General features: G+C 27.5%; 1 protein-coding gene across 2 annotated transcripts in view; it reads right to left on the reverse strand.

Moving 5' to 3' along the window:
• Positions 1-655: 655 nt before the first annotated feature.
• Positions 656-15011, reverse strand: part of LOC124819039 (aminopeptidase A-like) — a 66185-nt gene continuing 51829 nt past the window's right edge. For both annotated transcript variants that reach the window (XM_065817338.1, XM_065817339.1), the window contains 4 exons: positions 5479-5798; positions 1610-1860; positions 1253-1441; positions 656-1182 (listed from right to left, as the gene is read on the reverse strand). In XM_065817338.1, the coding sequence (XP_065673410.1) occupies positions 810-1182; positions 1253-1441; positions 1610-1860; positions 5479-5798 (1133 nt within the window). In that variant the 3' untranslated portion in view covers positions 656-809. The remainder of the gene's footprint in view (positions 1183-1252; positions 1442-1609; positions 1861-5478; positions 5799-15011) is intronic.

Here is a 15011-nt window from a genome sequence, read left to right on the forward strand (position 1 = left end):
AAAGACAGATACCATTTTCCATTGTCCTGTAAAGTCATAACATATATAAACTAAATATATCTAAAAAAACCATACTTAACTAAAGATTATTTGTCATAAACGGAACCGAGAAAACCCCTTTGATTAAACGTTCCTGCAACTTTTTTTTGTTGTCAACCGGAAATTCGGGTCAAATGAATCCTAAAACAAGAGGAATTTTTTTGGCCTTAAGAATATATGTTTTACGGCAACAAAATAAATACATCGCAATTACGATTGATTAAAAGGATTTTTTCGGTTGCCTTTGTTGTAAAAAAGAATCCTGATTAATTGCGGCGTTTTGAAGCAATACGGAGGAGAGCTAAGTCTTTGAAACATTGTTAATGACGTGTATGTTTTTCTATAAAGGCAATATTTATTTTTTTAAAGAACTCTTATATTCATATTAGTTATACTATAAATTTAAATTTAGTATTTTTTATATTATGAAACGGAATTTTTTATAATTTCTTAGAATATTATGGGTGAATCCTGGGCAACACATGATACCCCTAGATTTGCCCTTGATATATGTAGAAAATAAAACTATTAGAAATAAAAGTAAAATAAAAAATAAAACAACATGAATTTATACTCAATTCAAGTTTAAAGGTATGGTATATAATCACAGGACAAGTTTTATAAGTTGTTAAATTGTATTCAAATAAGCAATAATATAAAGTAGTTTTATACTTAACAAGTTTACAATAATAACAAAAAAAATATCTTTGCAGTTTTTACAGAGACTATAGTTGATGTCAAAAAAATTAAAAGCTCAGTTTCAGCATCAGCTAGTAAACGTTGTCCGATACCCAACAATTAAGGTCTTCTTCATTTTTTTTCTTCCACTCTAACTTTGATTTGATGTTTTCAATGGATTGTTTTACTGCTTGTTTTCCGCTTTTTAAGTCCATTTTATTGGCGAAAAAAAGTTCTATATCTCTTAGATCTTCATTATAAGTGAAACTGTTAATTACACTACTAAATAACTTTGGTAAAAGAAACAATTCGTTTCCATACCTTTTCAGAAGTATATTAATGTTTTTTTTTATAAAATCCCATGTTAACTCACGCCCAACACGACTGTTACTTGCTATGTTACCTAATATATAAGGTGTGTCTTCGGATGAAATTATATTCGGGTCAAGAGTATAGTTTAAAAATCTACAACAAAAGAAATAAAAAAGCAAAAACATTTTGTGCATTTTTTAAATAAATTAAATATTGACATTACCTTTGTAAAATTGTTTTGTTTTTCGTTTCTGTTAAAGACATGAGAATACTATATTTTTGAGTGCCGCTGTTCAAATAGTTTTGGAACGCATACTCCCAAAATTCAGGTGTACCATGTGATATTGCACAACTTCGTATAATAGAATGAAGATCGTATCTTACTTTGATATCCTCTCCTTTCATCCAATTTCTACAAAAAAGATATTAGGGTTAACTGTTAATTAAAATACCTTTTTTATTTGTGTTTAATCGATTGTAATTCGTATTTGTTTATTCTATATTGTCAGCGCAATTCTATGTATTCTATCTAAAGCAGTAAAATACAAAATTAAATTTTTTTTGAAATATAAATATTTGCCTGAAAAATTCCTTGGAATCTTCAATGATTTTTTCTGTATTATATTTACAAGCCATTCCTAGCACTAAAGATTGTAGCAGACCTTTGTTTGTGGAGTTGGGATTTCTCCAACCTAAATCTATAACAACTTTTGAAATCAGGCTTTTTATGTAAACTTGAAACTTTTCTTTAAAATTATCCTCATTTTTAACATGATCAATAAAGCTTAGCTCAGATAAAGTTACTTGCCACGGATAATAATCGTTTTCGTTCTAAAAATATTACCAAAAATAAATATTTTTGTTAATGTTTACAAGTTAAGTTAAAAATATTGTTTTTAGTTTCTTAAACATATATTCTTAAACATACATGTATATATATATACAGTACCGGTTTTAGCACTACCAGCGCCCTGGGCAAGATTTCTACGGCGCCCCAAGCTCAATTTAACCCCATTCAAAAAAAAGGCAAAGGGTAAAATAACCAATTACTTTCGCCCCTTTATATTCGGCGCCCTGGGCCATCGCCCAACCAGGCCCTACCCTAACACGGCCACTGTATATACATATATATATATATATATGTATGTATATATATATATTATATATATATATATATATATATATTATATATATATATATATATATATATATATATATATATATACATATATATGTATATATATATATATATATATATATATATTATATATATATATATATATATATATATATATATATATATATATATATGTATATATATATATATATATGTATATATATATATGTGTGTATATATATAAATATATATATGTATATATTATATACATATATATATATATATATATATATATATATATATATATATATATATATATATATATATATACATATACATATATATATATATATATATATATATATATATATATATATATATATATATATATATATATATATATATATATATATATATGTATATATATATATATATATATATGTATATGTATATATCTATCTATATATATATATATATATATATATATATATATATATATATATATATATATATATATATATATATATATATATATATATATATATATATATATATATATATATATATATATATACATTAGTAAGAAAACATCAATTATTACGAATTCTCTTAATACAATTAATAATTTATTATTAACTGTATTAAGAATACAAGTATTCTTGTGTATGAACATTGGTACCTATGTATTTCAAGAGCTTCGCGCACTTTTTGATGTAATTTTTTTGTTTCAACTTTAATTATTGTTACGTTTTCCAACTTTATATCTTGAGAGCAAAACTTATTATGGGTGGCTATTGCAGACTGATAATGTTTACCCTCGTTTAAACATTTTAGAAGTTGTTGAGTTCGAGTCCTAATTCGAAGTTAAGTTTTGCCTACCTATCACTTTGAGCATTTGCATTCAATTAAATAAGTTGCGGGTTGATTATTATGTGGCAATAATTTGACTATTATGTGCGTAATTTTTTACGAGCTGATGATGCTTTGGTAACCATAATCCAGCGAAACTTTACTGTAACAAATTGTTAATTTTATTAAGAAATTTCGTATTAATAGATGTTTTCTTACTAATATAACATATAGTCTTATACACGATGTCAACACTAAAAATAAATATATATATATATACAAATATATATATATATATATATAAATATATATATATATATATATATATATATATATATATATATATATATATATATATATATATATATATATATATATATATATATATATATATACAGTATCGGACAAAACGAGTGCAACCAAATAATGCTAATTTAGTTTTTTTTATATAAAAGTGCTGCATTTTTTCAATTTAGAGAAATAACTATGTAACTGTTTAGAGACAAAGTTCTTCAAGTTTTATTCATCACAAAGTTCATTATTTGTAGACGAAAATTAATAAATTAATCAAAAGTAATAAAAAAAGTTGATTTCATTCTGGACATAACAAGTGCAACTCGACAAAATGTTGACCAAGCTGTATTTCGATATCAATGTTTCGTGGCGAATCTTTTGTTGTCGATCACAGCCTTGCATCTTCGAGGCATAGATTCGATCAGGTAATCAATGAAACTTTGCGGAATCGCTGCCCAGGCCTTTTGGATTTGTTCAAACATTTGATCCTTATTAAGAACACCTTCACGATTAATTCTGCGGTTGACGATCTCCCACAGGTTCTCGATAAGGTTGAGATCCGGAGATTGAGGCGGCCAATCCATCACCAATAGGTGGTTGTCTTGAAACCACTGCTTGACTACTTTTGCAGTGAGTTTCGGATCGTTGTCTTGCTGAAAAACCCATTTTATTAACATGTTCCATTCAGCATGAGGTAACATAACATCTTTCAGGATATTTTTATACATGAAACAATCCATTATTCTATCGTTTCGATGTATTGGACCTAAACCGTTAGCAGAAAAACACCCCCAGACCATTACATTGCCTCCACCATGTTTCACGGTCTTATGGCAGTAACGTAAATCGAGGCATTTTCCGGCCGGTCGACGTACACGGCAAATGTCATCGCTACCAATGATGTTGAATTTCGATTCATCACTGAACAAGACAGTTCGCTATTTCTGCACATTCTAGTCAATATGAGATGTAGCAAACAGGAGTCTTTTCTTCTGGTTTTTTAGTGAAATCAACGGTTTCTTTGCAGTGCGTCAAGAAAACAATCAGGCTTCAACAGCACGTTGTCTGATTGTTCGGTCTGATACAGACAGCTCTAATTGCTTTTGTATCTCAACTGATGATATCCAGGGATCCTTCTTGACGGACCTGAAGATCATAGAATCCTCTCTAGAAGTGGTGGAATGCGGTCTTCCACCTTTGTTATCTGCTGCCAACTTCCCCGTTGAATGATATTTGGAACATAGTCTTGATACAGTCCATTTTTTCACGCGATATTTATCACAAATACTTTTTTGTGACATTCCACTTACGTAATCGCCTATAATTTTCTTTCTTAGTTCCAATCCAAGACCGTCGGGAGCCATTTTTGCACTTGAAGTCATAAAATTAATAAAAATAATCACGCTTCATAAGGCTTACCGTGTTACATTTACCTTGTGATGATACAATAATGCTCTGAGGAACACAACGTCTTGGTTGGATGTGGACTGTATTGATGTAATGAAACACTTGTTCTATTATTTTTCTTGTATTGATGTTCTTCGATAAAACACTTTGATAAAACTCACTTCGATAAACTGTCTTGATAATACTGACTGATTGACTTCCATATACTGACTGAATTCATGTCGATTTACATGTCTCTTATATAGTAAAATGAACCTGTGTGAACCTGTTCTGGAAGATTCTAGATGCCTCTTTTCGATGCTTCTGGAAGCTTCTGGATGTTTTTGAATGTTTCTGGATATTTCTGGATGCCACTGGATGCTTCCAGATGCTTCTTCTGGAAGCTTCTGTATGCTTCTGGAAACTTCTGGAAACTTCTGGATATTTCCTTTAACTATTAAAAAACTTCCGTGACGTTGACACGGACCAGACTTAAGAAAATGAAACAAACCAAAAAAGTTGCACTTGTTTTTCCAGCTGCAAAATGGCACTTGTCAACAAAATTCTGCCTGTGTGCTGTCACCTGTCAGCTGATTGCTCATGGCATGGCATGCTATGACTCCAGACTCCAGAACTGTTTGCAGTGGTAGCATAGTTCGTTTCGTTTTTAAGACATGTAAAATTAGGAACATTTTTTAGCATTGTTCGATGTTGGTTACAAATGTTTTGTCCAATACTGTAATATATATATATATATATATATATATATATATATATATATATATATGTATGTATTTTTATACTTTTATATATTTGATTGTATCAAGAACTTTATTGATTTTAATTTTTCCTACTGTCGCCATACTAAACAGATCTGAAATAATCCCTGTTCTATCCTGAACAGTCAGTTTCGAATAGTTTAGTTCCAGGGTATTTTTAATAACATTAAGCGTTATTGTGTCGTAGTTTATTTTGTAATACATAATATGGTCTGGATTCATGACACCATCTGTAGGAAATTTAATAGTAGCCTGCTTGGTAGATAACAAATACGTAAAAGTATTTCCTTTGATTCTGTAGATTAGTGGAACTTTCCATAGATAATCAAGTTGATTATGTTTATCTAAATTATATTTACAACAATATACAATGAGCAAGCACATTTGAACTATTATTAAGTTATAATAACAAACAAATCTTATTCTTTATTTATATATATTTAAAAATACACTTTATTGCAATAGAAATTTAAATTGTTTTCTTTATTCTTTTTAGTTTTTTACTATTTCTAATCTTATACTATATTGCATCATTAAGCAATGAATAAACTTTTTCCAATAAGGGGCGGATTAAATTTTTTTTCCCAGGGAGCCCAGTCATAAGTTCTACCTACTTGATTTGCGCTGATCATATCTTAAGCAACTTCCTTAAAGATGCAGTCAAAATAAACAGTGTTTAATATCTTTGTTAAGAAATGAAAACACTTGTTTAAAAAACACACCAGAGCTCACTTGAATGCGAGGAAATCAAGAAAAGTTGTACAACCACAATTGTAGAAAAGATTATTTAGCATTTTTTTACCAGCTAGAATTCTAAGTATACGATACTAAATTTACTTTACAATCTTAAAGCTAGATAGTAGTCAAACATGAACAGAGCCGTCTCGAGGGGAGGGGTGTAAGGGGATGTCTAGCCCCCCTAATAAATTTAGTAGTCGGCGTTTTGGACAACGGAGTCGGCAAAATTGGACCTATTGTTGGCAGACGGCAAACGTCAGCTAACGAGGACCTTTTTCTTTTTATTCTTTTTTTAGATCTTAGTCGGGAAAAAAGTTTTTTTTGGCCTTAGTTGGCAAAAAAAAGATAAGTCACCCCCCCTCCTTTAAAATCTCTTTGGCACGGCCCTGAACTCGAAAGTACATCGAAAGATCAACATTGTGATATGATTACTGTTGAGGCGGAGTTCAATGTTTTTCATAGTGTTCGAACTATTTTTGCAATTTTGTAAAAATTACTCTGATAGCTGGTCAACAAACGAAAACGTTTTAAAAATTTTAACATAATTTTATAACACTCTACACTCCAGGTGAGTACAAAATGGAAATTTATGAGAAAGGGATCCTTTGATTTTTGAATATATCAAGACATTCTATATAAGATAACCCCATATAGGACTAACATTAAATAATCTTCGCGTTTCTTTTTTTCTGCATCCATTTTATAAAGGTCACTCATTGATTTATGTTAGAAATAAAAAATACGGATGAAACACTTGTAATGACACAGAAAAGTATAGTTTACAATAATTCAGCAACAACACAGTTTTATAAGCAACTGGGGTATAAAATTAACATTCAAATTATCAGTTTTAGATGACCCTACAAATAAACTAGGAGACATAATATTTTGTAATAAATGATGTCTTAAGTTTCATAATGCTCCACTGAAACACTTCCTTCATTACAGAAAGAAATATTTTTAAGGGCATGGAATTGGACGCTAAAAGTGTTGATACTTCATAAAAAGAATCATGCTGAGAAGCTACTTTTACTTTTAGTCTAGCAAATTTACGCATAACAGTAACTTCTGCTTCAGCCAAAAAATGTTTTCTTGGTGGCCAAATAGTCACTGATAGGCAATACAATTTAAATTCAGAGTCACTTAGAATGCTGATGTTTGTCAAAAAAAAATTATTCTATAGTTAATCCAATCATAAAACAGTAGGATACATTTTTAAAAAATGTGCCTAATCAAAAATAACCTCAACCTCTAAAATCAAAAAGATCCAGGTCACTCCATCTGACCGGTAGAGTGACCTGACTTTTCGTTTTCTCTGCATGCTACCGAGCTTTATCATTCAACTTCAAAACCAACCTTGAAGAACGGGTCCAAAGGAAACTGGGTCGATTGAGTTTAAGCTATTAACAAACAAAAAAAACTCAAGTTCCGCTAAAAATAAAAAATAAAAAACTTTCGTTATGAGACTTTAGGTAACTTAATAGATAAAGGATGAAAATAAAGATGAAATTGATCAAAACTGCTTTGAAATTGATACACTCACGTCCACATCTACAAATTAAGTTCTACATCATTCACGACTTTGCATCTATAAGAAATTTTAGCTTGCAGACACCTTTCTCTGCATAAATTGTTTTAAAAAAAATAAAGTGTGTTTTTCTTGTATTGGTAATTTTTTTTTCACGCAGGCTTTTGAAGAGAACAAATGATTTTGTGAGCAGAAAAATGTTAAAAAATTCTACAGAAAATACGAAATAAAAAAAAATGATGAAAGAAATGCTGATGAAACGAAAATTGAAATTATATTTAAAAACCAAGAAAAAACAGTAGTTGCAAATGTTAGTGCGAACACAAAAATATTTAACGAAAAATTTGGATAACTTTGAGGCAAATATCATTGAAAATGCAAGTAAGATTAAAAAAAAATTAAAAAAGAGCTTGAAAATATAAAAGAAAGTTTAAACTTCAGCGAACACGTTGTCGATAAAAAGGTTGAAAATAACAACAAACGTTTATTAAACAAAATCGATATCAATAACAAATTCGATAACAAACAATTAGATAAAGAAAGAACTAGGGTAGATTAGGGTAATATGAGCACCTTGGAAATATGAGCATACTATGAGATTTCGTTGTTAAGATATTATCATCACGCATGAATTAATATATAGTGCGGAATTTTGATGCTAAAATAATAAATCTTAATTTTTGATAAAAAAAAATATGTTAGCTTAAAATCCGTTTTATTTTTATTTGAAAAACAATGCATAGAAATATTTAGTTTTGACTTTATTTAAAGATACCATTTTTGTGTAATATGAGCATTCTCAAATTATTCAATGTTTTTTAATTAAATTAAATAATTTTAAGTCCTAAAATTGCAGGGGTTATATTTGCTTTTTGAATAAAACCAAAACCTAGTGAAAAATTTTCATATTTTAAAAATACTAAATATCTTTCTGTAAAATAAACTCAATGAATTTCTAGTTTTATCGTTTAAAGGTTTGAGTTAATAAAATTGAAAAAATAACGAACTATTTTTTTTTTTTATGCGTAAAACTTAACAGTATTGTTTCAACAAAAAGTGGTTCAAAACTTGATGTTTTAACGATAACTTTTGTTAGTAACGAATCATTATATTCAACAGAAGGAAAAGAAAGTCTGAACTTTACACAAGACATGCGAGAAAAAAAATCTCGAATTGGAATAATCATATCAAAATCAGAGAGCAAAGATACGGAAGATAATAAACTAAGGCAGCGTGAAGATAGACAAAAAAGGAATAATCTTTGAATGGAGGGTTTACCGGAAAATGAAGAGGAAAATTGGGATGACACCGAAGGTATTAAATATTTTTAAAGAAAAACTTGATTTAAAAGGAATTGTACTGGCACACAGCTCAGGAAAAATTGAAGCAGCTAGACCAAGATCAGTAGTTATGAAACCATTAAATTACAAAGATAAAGTAAAAGTTTTTAAAGGTGCGAGTAAACTAAAAGGGTCGGAGATATCAATGATGATTATTTATTGGAAACTGCATCTATCAGGAAAAAACTATTCGAACAAATGAATATACATAGGAAAAATGGCATGTTTTCGGTTGTTATCTACAATTAAAGAATAGTAAAAGAATTCAGAAAATTACCCACAAATCTTTAGTTATTTTATACTTTAAATATTTTGTTAGTTTAACCTTTCGTGTTGTTATGGAAGATACTAATTTTCACAATTTAAGCTTTAAGGCTTTCCAAACAAACACAAATATACTTTTAGAAAATCATTCAGATTCAGATGATAATTTTTTTTAACACTGATAAAATAATTAGTAACATATGCCCTTCTTATTAGAATTCTGATAATTCTAATCTTACTACTGATATAGATATTAATGCATTCTCTATTTTACACCTAAATATTAGGAGCTTTCAAAATTTTTTTGATAAGTTTAAAGAAATTTTCATTTAATGTTGAAATTAATTTTAAAATTATTCGTCTCACGGAGACATGGAGTCGTGACAAACAAGTTAAAAAAGATTCAAATTTTCAACTATAAAACTATAAAGTTATTCATTAGTCAGAAATTATGAGAAAATAGGTGGAGGAGTATTCATTTTTATCCACAACTCTTTAAACCGAATTTAGTGTAATTAGTAATGATTGTGAATCATTAACGATCGAAGTTATAAATAAAATCACTAAAAACGTCATTGTACATGTTGTGTTCAGACCGCCATCTGGCAATAACAAACTTTTTGAAAAACACTTTCAAAATTTAATTATACGCAAAATTTTATGTAGCAAACGTGTCTTTTTTTTTATAAACGTGTCTTTTTAATTAAAATGTGCTTGATAACGACACAAATAAAAATGTAAAAAATTGTATGAACATAATATTTCAAAATGGATTCATTCCAGTAATAAATAAACCATCACGAATTACTAGGAATAGCGCAACCTCAATTAATCAAATAACAACTAATGAATATACAAAAAACAAAATAAAAATGAAATAATAATATAAGATCGGATCATTTCCCAATATTTATAATCGCACATAAAGGTGTTGAATACACCCTTCAAAAAAAAAGTAATAATTGCAAATCAAAATTATAATAACATTTCTATGGAACTTTTCAATAATTGTCTATTTTCTGAAAACTGGGACAAAGTTTTACAAGTTCAAACCACAGATACTGCTTATAACAGTTTTCTTCGGATATTCAAAAAACACTATGATTAAGCTTTCCCGGTGGTAACAAAAATTAATAAAACTAAAACATTTATAAACCCCTGGATTACACCAGGAATAATATAATCATTAAAAAAAACGATCGTATGAAGTATTTCTGAAAAAAAAAATGTATGAAAATGAATTAAGGTATAAAAAATATAAAGGTCAATTTGATTCAATTATAAAACCTTTAAAAAAGTTCTACTATTCAAATAAAGTAACAAAATTCAAAGGCGATAACTCAAAAAACGTGGCAAGTCATTAAGGAAGTAATTAGATAAAAAACACTTAAACTAAATGGTCTTTCAAAAAAACTAAATTATAATCTTATAACAAAAGAATCTATAATTGCTTAAACATCTAATGAGGTGTTAGTCAATGCAGATTTGAATTTAGCATCAAAATTAAAACACAGCAAGTTTAACAATGAGAAAAAGTTGTCTCCTAGCAAATCAATAATGAAAAACGCTGAGTTAACTGAAAAAAAGTTTTTAGATGCTGTGCGTTTATTAAAATTAAGCAAAGCACAAGGATTTGATAATTTAAGCAGTAATGTTATAATTAAATGTATTTTCTGTATTAAAAAAAATTCTTTTGCATATATTTAATCTTTCGTTTTCGTTAAAAGATTCCTTATCTTTCCAAAACAACTTAAAGTTGCAAGGGTAAAACCAACTTTTATATCTGGAGATGATACTAATATTTCTAACTATAGACCTGTTTCCATTCTTCCTTGCTTCTCGAAAATACTAGAAGGCATTATGTATAACAAGTTATACTCTTTTTAGAAACAAATTATACTATTTTCAGAAAAAAATAATATTCTTTATATCAAACAATTTGGCATCAAAACAAAGCACTCTACTGATCATGCAGTTCTTTATCTTATTCAGATTATTTTTCAAGGTTTTGACAATAACAAGTTCACTTTAGGTGTTTTTATAGATCTTAGTGAGGCGTTTGACATTGTTTATCATTGTATTTTAATTAAATAATTAGAAAACTACGGAATCAAAAATATAAACATAGCTTGGTTTATAAGCTACTTATCTAATTAGAAACAATATATTTCATTCGGCAATCAAAATACAACATGACAATTATTTGCAGTGTTCCTCAAGTATCTATATTAGAAGCAATTTTATTTTTAATTTACATTATTGATTTAAGCAAAGCCTTTTTATATTCTAGATTCTATCTTATTTGCTGATGACACAAACTTATTTTATTCTCATAAAGATATAATAACATTGTTTATAACGGTCAACATTGAACTTTCAAAACTAACTCAATGGTTAAATATAAACTTTCAATTATTTTAACTAAAACAAAGTATACTATTATTACATTGCCTCCAAAAAAAAGATAAAATTCCTCATTTATAATATAATTGACATGAATGTATATAATTAATGAATGTATATAATTACATGACATGAATGTATATAATTAAAGGCTTTTCATTCCCTAAATTTCTTGCACTTCCAAAACTTATTTGAGAATACTTCGTAAAAAGAGAATGTTCAATGAAATTTTTAGTTAAAAATCTAAATGAAAACGTTAATTGGAAAGACCACAAAAACATGATTGAAAATGAAAATTCTCAAAATATTGAATTACTCTATAAAGCAAAACCATACTTAGATCAATCATGTTTTAAATACATATATTACTCATTTATTCATTCCTATCTTAATTATGCAAACATTGCTTAGTGCAGCACCAATAAAACAAAGACAAAAAAGCTATTTAGCAAACAAAAACGTGCAATTAGATTATTATCAAATGCACTCCGCCTCTCACATTCAAGACCATTGTTTAGCAATCTAGAAATATTAAATTTGTACCAAATAAATATATATCATATTCTAATTTTTATGTCTAAAACTAATAATAATACAATACCAAATATCTTCAAACCATTATTTAATAAAATTCAACTCAAATACATGACTAAATATTCAAGTAACAACTTTGTTCAACCCAAAACTGTATATAAGTCCACCAAGTTCTCAATAACTATTAGAGGACCTAATGTATGGAACAATATAATTAGTAATGAAATTGAAATACTTACAACTCTTGAATAGTTTAAACAAAAACTAAAACTATTACTTCTAGATAATGAACAAACAAAGAATTATTTTTTAAATTATCAATAAAAATTTTATATATGAAAACTATCTATTAATGCATACTTTATTTGTCTGGAAAGGTCTAAAGCCTTTAATTATATACATTATATACATTCATGTCAATTATATTATAAAAAGTAATTATAAAAATTTACAGCATTTATAGATTTTCATAACGATATTTTAAATTTATTCTTTTTCTTAAATGAGAGGGAAAAAAAAGGAACCTTCTTTAAATTTGAATTTTTAATATTTTTGATATTATTTTTTTTAATTTCTTTTTGTTGAATAATTATCTTTGATTATAAACGTATATATATACATATATATGTATATATGTGTGTGTGTGTGAAGTATATATATACATATATATGTATATACAAACATATGTATATATATACGTATATATATACATATATATGTATATATATATATATATATATGTATATACATATATATGTATATACATATATATATATATACATATATATATATATATATATAATATATATATATATATATATATATATATATATATATATATATATATATATGTATATATATAAACTTATATATATATATATATATATATAAATATATATATATATATATATATATATATATATATATATATATATATATATATATATATATATATATATATATATATATATATATATATATATATATATATATATATATATATATATATATATATATATATATATATATATTAGAGGTGTGGAGTCGTAAAATTAAATGTACCGACTCCGACTCAAATCGTTCAAATTTTCAGAGTACAACTCCGACTCCAACTCCGACACCGACTCCAAAGCAAATTTTTTTAAAAAGTTCTTTAAGTTCTTTAAAAAGTATTACGTAATAATTAAAATTTTTTTTTTTTTTTTTCAAGTTTATAAAAAGTTATTTGAAGGTTTAATATAAATATTAGTTTAACGGGTGATGCGAAAGTTTTCAGACAAATCCTAATTTCATTATTTGAGCATAATAATTAGTTTTTGTGGTTTTATGCATAGGCATAAACGTTCTATGAAATATAAACTTTATTATTTGAAACACAATTATTTAAAATGAGGTTAAATGCAGCTGAACGAGAATCTTTTCGAAAGCGACTAAAAATGTTTTTTGTAAATAAACCTAATATATAAAAAAAAATTCGTAAATCAATTTGAAAAGGAAGGATTTGCTCGAAGTACAATATATGATAATCTAAAAAGATTTGAAACTGTTCAATCGTTTTCTGATAGCAAGCACCCTGGTCGTCCGACATCCTGGACTAGAGAAAAGAAAGCCGAATTAACGAGACTTGTCAACAATCGAAAAGGGGTCAGTCAGAGAAAAATAGGTATTAAATTTGGTGTAAATCAATCGACAATTGGTCGTCAGTTAAAAAAATGAATATTAAATATAGAAAACGTGAAAAGACTCCAAAATACACTATAGAACAACAAATAAAGGCAATGAAAAGAAGCAGGAAACTAGTTAACCAACTCTATAACACAAAATCGCTTCTAGTCATTGATGACGAAAAATACTTTTGTTTTGCAGGGGACAAAATGTATTTTCGGGGAAAAAATTTCGCTTTTCCTATAAAACGAACACTTTCTGGGCATTTCTTTTTGTTGTTTGTGTAGTATCCAGAATTTCCATGCCTGGAAATTCTAGATACTACACAAACAACAAAAAGACATGCCCAGAAAGTATTCGTTTTATAGGAAAAGAGAAATTTCCAAAAAATTATTAATGTGGATAGCCATATCTGACCGTGGTATGTCCGAGCCATTGTTTCGCACTTCCAAGGCTGTAGCGATCAATTCATCAATCTATATTAATGAATGTTTAGAAAAAAGACTTCTTCCATTTATTCACAAGTATCATGGAGACTGTAACTATTTATTTTGGCCAGATTTAGCAAGTTCTCATTATTCTAAAGATTCTCTAAATTGGATGGACCAATATGTCTATTACGTTGATAAAGAATCCAATCCCCCAAATGTGCCTCTAGCACCACCAATTGAAAATTTTTGGGGACACTTGGCACAGAAGGTTTACAAGGGAGATTGGCAAGCTTCAACAGAGCAAGTTTTTATTGATCGCATTAAACTAAAACTACAAAAAAAATTGAATTAAACTTTTTACAGTCGCATATGAAAGGCGTCAGAGCAAAATTGAGATCAATTGCAGATGGTGGTGTTTTTTCATATAAAAAATAATATATTTTTATTAAAAGATAAATGCTTTATTTAAAAATAATATAATAGTAGTTTGTTTTTTTATGTATAAATAAGTTATTGACGTTTTTATTTTGTCCGATAACTTCCGCATCACCCGTTAATTGAATATTTTTACATGCACGTGCAATACCGAAAAGTTTTACTATTGGAGTCGGAGTCGCGATTTTGTTTAGCGATTTCGGCTCCAACTCTACAGCC

This window comes from Hydra vulgaris, chromosome 14 (assembly GCF_038396675.1).
Source record: "Hydra vulgaris chromosome 14, alternate assembly HydraT2T_AEP".
Taxonomy (NCBI): Eukaryota; Metazoa; Cnidaria; class Hydrozoa; order Anthoathecata; family Hydridae; genus Hydra; species Hydra vulgaris.